The sequence below is a fragment of the Lipotes vexillifer genome, unplaced genomic scaffold (assembly GCF_000442215.2).
Source record: "Lipotes vexillifer unplaced genomic scaffold, Lipotes_vexillifer_v1.1 scaffold343, whole genome shotgun sequence".
In the NCBI taxonomy this organism is placed as follows: domain Eukaryota; kingdom Metazoa; phylum Chordata; class Mammalia; order Artiodactyla; family Lipotidae; genus Lipotes; species Lipotes vexillifer.
In genome coordinates this window covers 66,836-75,786 of record NW_006777506.1, presented here as the reverse complement: position 1 = coordinate 75,786, position 8,951 = coordinate 66,836, and the positions used below count along the sequence as shown (strand labels likewise).

The window sequence follows — 8,951 nt, the reverse complement described above, 5'->3', positions numbered from 1 at the left end:
CACTATTCCTCTTTCCCTCTTATCCAGGCCAGACACCTCAGCCATTACCGAGCTCTCTTAATTTTTTCCTCTTCTTACTGCTGCCATGCTTGTTGAAACCGATATAATTTTATTATATCATACCTATTATAAATTATAAATACCTATTTTAAATACCTATTTTATAAATATTATAGATTATTATAATACCTATTTTATAATACCTATTATAAATACCTATTTTACTCTTTTCTCTCTGGTTTTTGCTTCAGAGACTTAAAAAAATTAATCTTACTAAAACATAACTTTTATCAAATTACTCTCAGAATTTTACTAACTCTGCCTGTTGCACTGAATGTCCTTTAACTTTCAGGTTTCTTTATGGTTTGGCAATAGACTTTCTTTATGAAGTTCTTTCATACCCCATACTCCAATGAAATGAACGTCCCATTTCAGCCAAAATAATCTATTTGTGTTCCCCAAAACACCTAGGGATCTTTTGTTTTTGTTTTTGTTTTTGTTTTCATTTCCATGCCTTTTGGCTTGCTGGAGTAACTTCTCTACCAATATAAATAGGACTCATTTCCTCCATCAAGAAATCTCTGACTGGAGATCCAGCATGATATAGCATGCTTTTCAAACGGGAAGGTCACAGCTCATTCGCTTACCCTTTGATTTAGTGGATCGTGACCAACACCATTTTTTTTTTTTTTTTTTTTTTTTTTTAAGAAACAGACTAGTATTAAATTTCTTATTTAAATTTCTAGTTCGTGATATTTTTAAACAGCTCTTCTTTGAATATCCTTATATACATCTTTTTAACTTATTTTTCCCGTAGGATAAATTACTAGAAGAGAATATAATAAGTCATAAAACAGGGAGATCTTTTTAAGGCTTTGTGTACTTACTGACCAGTTGCTCTCCAGAAAGATTCTACTTTTATACTTCCTGTGTTGTGTAAAAGTGCATGTGTCGTACTGCTGCCCACACTGTATATTATCATTCTTTTGACAATTTAAGGAGGAAAAAAATGGAAACATGTTCTAATTTGAAATTTCTTTGCTTGTGTGGTTTAAAATTTGAAATTTCTTTGCTTATTAGTGTGGTTTAAACTTGTTTGTTAACCTTTTTGTTTTCTTAGCATATTAAAATTGAAAGCAAAGTTATTTTAAACCATCTAGATGTTTATTTAATTAAATTTACTTTTAGTAAATATATTTAGTTTTTGTTATAAATGGAGGCACTGAATTTTGAAGAATCTGGCATGTCTTCACTTTTGCCATAACATGAGAAGCAGACAAGAAATTGAAACAGAAGCTACTAAGAGCATTATAGAAAAACAAAGAAAATTGTATTATTTTCTTATCCTCTGAAGTATCAAGAAAATTTTAAAGATTATTTTTTTAGAAGAGGACTACAGGTAGAAAATAACTGCCTTCCCATCCTTTCTTAAACACGCTTAGTAAATACTTCTTTTGCTCATGAAAATTTGTACAGTCAACCTCTCTTGGATATGAATACATAATTGATAGCATTTGCATTAATGGGTTTAACTCAGAAGTGTTGGCTGGACAGAAATGCTACTGTAATTGTCAATAGTCATTTTTTAAACTCACATAAAACCGTAGAGCTAGTTTCTGTTCAGGTTGGTTCTGGTTAATCCAGGTTTATATTGTGGTATTATTTGGCTGGCTGAAAAATTTTTCTTTGTGTTATTTGTTCGTCTATCAGCAAGGTAATATACTCTATATTTCAAAATTATTTAAACCTGTAAATAAAATTTTAATCTCCTTTTAGATATATACTATACCTTAATTAGTTTTTTCTCTGTGAAAGACTATTTAATATAGTACTGCTTTTTCACAAATTCTCAATTAAACCTAATTTCTTTTAGGACTGGTATGGTTTCCTATTCTGGTACTAACTAGTTCAAACTGTCCAGAGAACAGGATTGCTATAGAAGGTATTTCCTCTGTGTAATTATTATAATGATATTGAATTTTGATATCATTGAGGAAGGAGCTAAGTGAAAGCTTATTTATCCCATGAATATTATGTGCTTAGAATGTACTTCCCTAGATGTTAATTGGAAAGTCACAGTGATCATCAGATAAAATTTCAGTGTTTAGTTATTTGATCAATTATTTTCATGACTTGATTAAAAGTCTTGATTGAAAAATGGTTTCTTATCCAGAAGTCTTTATCTCTTGATAATTGCTAATGATAATCTTCTGATTTTATTTAGATTAATTTAAAGTTTGGTATCAGAAAACCAGAAGCTCGGACAGGAACTGAAACAGATACCTGTACAGCTTGTGCAGGTACCTTGATCCTTGAGTTTGCTGCTTTAAGTCGATTCACAGGAGCAACGATATTTGAGGTTTGCTTTTCATAGTCTTTGATTTCCTGGGTGTTGGGCATAACTAACTTTATAGCTTTTCTTCATTGATCAAGTATTAAGATAATGAACTGGATGATTTCTGTTATTTTAGTGAACTTTTTGTCTAAATTCTAGCACATAGTTTTTAATTGTGAAAAACACAGAAGTTATATTAAGTACAACTTTGCATTTTGTTCACGAACTATAAAGTAAATTTTTAGATTTATTCTTACAAAATGTTTTAGCTGTATTACCTATGTGAAATTTGATATCACAAATGTCTTACATGAAATACTATCTGTGTTTTATTGTTAGACTTCTAGATGGTCTATTTCATTTCTGAAAACTTCACTTATCTTCTAAAACATAGTGAAATTTTTGCACTTAAGTCTCATTGCGTTTGTTTTTTGCACTTAAGTCTCATCTGTAAGTTTGTTTACTCCAAGGGGAAATATTATTCATCATCCAAAGACTTAATATCCCCCGAATAGTTTGTTGTGGACTAGCTATGTCTTGCACTTTGTATTTTAGCTAATTGTTTAACCACGTCATTGGAGTGCAATAGTAACAGCCAATTTTTAAAACATATAACTTAGAAGAATTTTTTTTTTTTTTTGCGGTACGTGGGCCTCTCACTGTTGTGGCCTCTCCTGTTGCGGACCACAGGCTCAGCGGCCATGGCTCACGGGCCCAGCCGCTCTGCGGCATGTGGGATCTTCCCGGACCAGGGCACGAACCCGTGTCCCCTGCATCGGCAGGCGGACTCTCAACCACTGCGCCACCAGGGAAAGCCCTAGAAGAGTTTTTTAAAATTCAGCAAATGGTACACATAGAACAATAAGAAATAGGGACTATATACTAGCATTAGAGACCTTGGATCTGAGTGTAAATAAAACAAGTTAAATGGTCTTTGTGTGGTTGTATGTTCAAATATCTTAAGGACAAGTTTATCTTGTTTGGTTTAAATTTTGTTCTATAACTTGCTGACTGATATTTTCCCTTCATTTACAAAAACGTCATTTTTGCATACTTTCTAATTTAATTTGACCTACAGACTCTTGAGATACTGATGCATTTACACGTGAGGAAAGTGAGGTTCAAAGGTATTTGACTAAAGGGTGAATGAGTGGAACCGGAATTAGAATCCATGCCTTTCTGAATTCAAAGCCCAACCTTTTTTCACTGGGTTATTTTATATTTTAAAACTGTGATTTTTCTTTAATTTCTTGAATGTACAGTGATTTATTATGAGAGAAGCAACCTAATGCAGTTGACAGAGACTCAAGCTAACACAGGGCTGGTAAACTACAGTCTGAGATGAAATCCAGCCACTGCCTGTTTTTGTAAATAAAGTTTTATTGGAACACAGCCATGCTCATTTATTTATTTTTGTCTATGCCTGTATTTATGCTACAGTGGCAGAGTTGAGTAATTGTGACAGTGACTGAATGGCCCATAATGCCTGAAGTATTTACTGTCTGGCCCCTGTCAGAAAAAAGTTTGTTGACTTTTTGGTCTAATATATTGCTATATAAAGGGATCTGAATTCTCATATTAGTTGTCCTATAATTCAGTTTTAAACTTTTGTTAAATCTTTGATTTCACTCGGCCTCTTTCCTTAGCTATAAGATAGGAATAGGGAAATGTAATCTTTATGAAACTTCCAGCTCTGAAATTATACCATTAAGTAAAGTTGCAATCTGCTTTGTTTAAAAAATTCAGCATAAATAGTCAAGAATTAAGACGATTTTACACCCTATTCTTCAGTCTGCAGAGTGACAAATTGGTTTAATTATTTCTTTTATAGAAGTACTTCTGCAATGCTGAGTAGATTCATGCTCTGAAATTAATTTTAACTTAGAAACTCTTTTGTACATGTTCTTTGCTTTTGTTTTGTAACATCTTTTCATCCAAAGCCAAGAATTTGACCAGAAATAATTTTAATTTAGTGTCTAAGCGACAAAAATAAATGAAAAAAGAAGAGAAAAATATTATTATAAGGTTATAATTTTGGTATTGTCAAACGAATACTAGTCGATTTACTTACTCTTCACTAACGAAGTTGCTGGCTGTTTAAAATGTAGGATTTGAAATGTCTATTCTGTTTCAAAGATGGCATACCAACTTTGAAATTCTCTTCCAGTTTTGTAAATTAGAGTATCTAAGGAGATTTTTACTTTGCATTTAAAAGATAGAAATTATTTTAATAAGTTAATTATGCCAGCTCTTTTTACTTTAATAACACATGTGTGTGAATGCAGACCTGTACTACAAGAGTAGATGAACAAGGATGGTCTCAAAGTGAGATCATTGGCACTAAATAGCATTTTTAGAGTCATTCTTTTTAACTAAACTCAATTGGCTGAAAGAGCCAGTAGTTTTGACTTGCAAGGAAATTTAATGTATGTTATAAGTGATTATCTTTGGAATTTTACTTAATCCTTAAAACATACTATGGGTCTTTGATTTTTGTTTCTTTGTTTCCTGTTTGCCAGAGATATGCAATTCTTCAAGTATGCGTTTCTTTTTTTATTATAGGAATATGCAAGAAAAGCTCTTGATTTTCTCTGGGAGAAAAGACAGCGAAGTAGTAATTTAGTGGGCGTGACTATAAATATTCATACTGGAGATTGGGTACGAAAAGGTATGTAAGTTGGGCTTCTCAAATTAAGCCTTGACATCCTCAAAATGGTTGGGAAATAAAGGATTTTTATTTGTTAAAGTAGTCTTTACCACAGTATAAAGCATAGTTTCTCAACAAGATTGCTAGAATTTTAACCAGTGTAGCCAAATTTTCTTCCTTGGTGCCAGATAATAATAGCACACTTACTCTAGATGGCTTAGTGTACTATTTCATGCCTTATAGCATTATAGATGAAACAGTAGAACTAATTTCTTTGAAGATTAGAGGATCAGAATACCTCAGCCATCTCATATCAAGGTGTAATTAAGTGGAAATCTGTGTTTAATAATATTACCACCAACGCTTATGTTTTTTTTTCCTACCTCCAGAAATAGTATAATAGCATGGTAGCTAAGAGCATAGACCCTGGATCCATATTGTTGGAATTGAAGCCATGTAATCTTGGGAAAGTTATTTAACCTCTGTGTGCCTCTGTATCTGTATCTGTAAAACGAGGATAATAGTACTTACTTCATAGAGTTATTATGATTTTTGTTTTGTTTTGTTTTTTATCATCTTTATTGGAGTATAGTTGATTTACAATGTTGTGTTAGTTTCTGCTATACAGCAAAGTGAATCAGTTAGAATTATGATTAAATGAGTTAATGTAAAGAACTTATAACAGTGCCTGGCATATGCTATACCTACTATGAAGTAAGTGCTCACTAATGTGATGTTAGTTCCTTTGATTAGTAATTTCACTTTTGGGAATCTAGCCTGAGGAAACAATATAAAAGGTAGAAAATCATTTGTTCCCAAGATGTTTATCACATAAAATTATTTGCGGTAGTGGAAAACTTGGAAACAGTCTAAGTGATCATCAGTAAAGAATGACATCAGTGTTTGAGAATTATTTTGCATCAGTGTTGAAATAGTAAGTTTTTAAATTGAATTGGATCAGGGGACGAAGCATATAACAATGTTTTATGAACAAACAGGATGTAAGATCATCTAAAAATATTTTATCTTTATGAGACACCCTTATAAAACAGGCATAGACAAATGGAAATATACTAGACTATCCTAATGAGATTTGATTGTCTTAATTTACACATTTCTCTGTTTTCCTAAAGGCTTATGTTATATATAAAATAAAAAATAACTGTATATTTAAATGAATGAAAATGATATAAATATTAATTTGAACATATTAAAATTTTTGCCTGTATTCACTATTGTCTAAAATTTTTCAAAGTGTTATCTAAATGGTCCCTTCCTGAAACTGATCTGAATCCTGGCTTCAGAATTTTGTAATTTCTTTTCTTAATTCTTATTTCACTCTCCTCATTGGCCCATGCATGGCCTATTTTATTTAGTCATTTTTAATAATGTAGTAACCACCCACAGATGGACCATCCATTATAAAAGCAACTAACTTGATAACATACTACTTCTGCATATGGTCCTTGACTCTCCATACCTCTGTAATCTCATACCTCTGTCTCTAACTGAAATAACCATCATTCTGATATTGTATTGATCATTCCCTTGCTTTCCTTTTAGTACAGTTTTATTGCATCTATATGTATTCCTTAAAAATATATTTTTTGTTTTTAACTTATAAAAGGGCATCATGTCGTATGAGACCTTTTGAGACTTTTCACTTAAAATTATATTGCTAAAATTCTTGCACATTGTTGCATGTAGTTCTTTCTTTTTTGACTGCTGCATAATATTTTATTGTGTGAATAAACCATTATTTATGAGCATTTAGATTGTTTCTACGATTTTACTCTTGTGAACCCTAGTGCCGTGAATATTTTTGTTCTGTTATACATGTATAAAAGTTTCTTTTGTCTGTATATCTAGGAGTAGAATTTTTAGGTCATAGGATAAGTTAAAGTTCAACTTCAGGAGATATGTCAAATTGTTTTCTAAAGTTGTTTCACCACTTTACACTTTCACCTGCAACGTAAAAGAGATCCTGTGGATCAGCATCCTCTCCCAACACTTTGCATTGTCATACTCACAGATTTTGCCAATCAAATGGGTGTACAAATGATTTCCCATAGTGGTTAGATTTGTATTTCTTTGATCACCAATGATGTTGAACACTTCTTCGTATTTATTGTCTATATATGTTTCCTTTTTTTTCTTTAATGTTCATGTTCTTATATTTTTTCCATTTTCTATTGGGTTACTTGTGCTTTTAAAAAAATATTATTGATATTATATGATACTTATGATCTATGTGATACCTATCCTTTGAAATTTATTAAGGTTATCTTTTTGCCCTAGAACATGGTCAGCCTTCACTTGTGCTTAAGAAAAAATGCATATTTTTTCTAATTGTTAGTTATAAAATTCTATATATGTCAGTTTGTTCAGTTAATAATGTTGTGCAGGTCCTTGCTGATTTTCTGTTTGCTTGACATATCAAGAATTAAAGAAGGTGGATAAAATTTCTGACAGTGACTGTGGACCTATTAGTATCTCCTTGTAGTTGTATTTTTGCTTTTTGTATTGGGTGCATTCATTTAAAATTGCTGCCTCTTCTTAGTTGAACCTTTCATCATTATGCAGTGACCATCTCTAAGGATACTGTGTTAAAGTCTATTTAATGTGTTGGTAGTGCAGCTACATTGGCTTTATTTTGCTTAATATTTGCCTGATAAGTCTTTTTCTGTCCTTTTACTTTCAATTTTTGCCGATGCTCATGCCATAAGTGTAACTTCTGTAAAATTTATAGATTTTACAGATTTACTGACAAAAATCCATTTGTCAGTCTTTGTCTTTTAATTGGTAAATTTAGTCCCTTTATGTTTATTGGTATTTTTAATATATTTGGGTTTATTTATACTACCTTATTATTTCAGTGTGTGTCACCTTTTCTGTTTCCTTTTAATCCTTTTGTTTTTAGTTGAAAGCTATATTTACCTTCTAGTGAGACATGAACTTTAGCATGCTCTCCCATCCTTTTGTTTCCCTCTGTTCCAACCCTCATCCTCTGTTATGTTGATATCATATAGATATTTAGTTCTTTTTGATTATGAATGTTTTCTTTTTTTTCTTTTGGTCTTAGTGCTGCCCCCCTACCTCTTTCTTTAAAGATAATAAACTTTAACAAGGTATTTATTGCCTGTACTTTGTATATTTCTTGCAAATTTGCCTCTCTTCTTATATAAGTATTTATCCCAAACTGTTTTCAGTAGCGTTTAATAGCTTCTGAGGCCTTACATGTCTAACAATAATTTTATTATGTTTTCATGTTTGAGAGACAGTTTGGCTGTAAATAATTTTCTCTTCAAGTTCTTTTAAGTCTTTGAAAATATAACTCTATTGTTTTCTTACATCCTGTTAAAAGATTTGTCATTCCGATTTTTATGCCCTTATTTGTGATCTTTTTCTCTGGAAAATTAAGAATATCAACGACAAAGAGAAATTTCTGAAAATGTCACAATAATTTTATGTGTAGAATTTTCTTTATCTCTCCTTTTGGGATTCTGTGGGCCCTTTCGATTTAAAATCTATGTTTTTAATTGCTGAAAATTGATCTTTTTAAAAAAGTTATTTTATCTCTTTCATTTTTATTTACCTCTTTTTGCAATTCCTTTTGTTACATGCAGTCTTGCAGTTTGCTAATTTGATCCTCAGCTGTATCCTAGATGCTGTGTATCCCATCTATTATAGAATTTTGTTACATTTTTATTCCATAATTTCTCAATTAAAAGTTTGTTTTCTTCTTTTGTGTTGCTGATATCTTCCCTATCTCTTTAGTGTGTTTATTAGACTAATTTTATTCTTTTTATTTATTTATTTTTTTACAACTTTATTGGAGTATAATTGCTTTACAATGGTGTGTTAGTTTCTGCTTTATAAAAAACTGAATCAGTTATACATGTACATATGTTCCCATATCTCTTCCCTCTTGCGTCTCCCTCCCTCCCACCCTCCCTATCCCACCCCTCT

At 31.5% G+C, this 8,951-nt stretch overlaps 1 protein-coding gene across 2 annotated transcripts in view; it reads left to right on the top strand.

Annotated features, from left to right (window-relative positions):
- The window catches only part of EDEM3 (ER degradation enhancing alpha-mannosidase like protein 3), an 83,225-nt gene that overhangs the window by 24,870 nt on the left and 49,404 nt on the right, over positions 1 to 8,951 (top strand). For both annotated transcript variants that reach the window (XM_007451136.1, XM_007451135.1), the window contains exons 7-8: positions 2,225 to 2,359; positions 4,898 to 5,003. In XM_007451136.1, the coding sequence (XP_007451198.1) occupies positions 2,225 to 2,359; positions 4,898 to 5,003 (241 nt within the window). The remainder of the gene's footprint in view (positions 1 to 2,224; positions 2,360 to 4,897; positions 5,004 to 8,951) is intronic.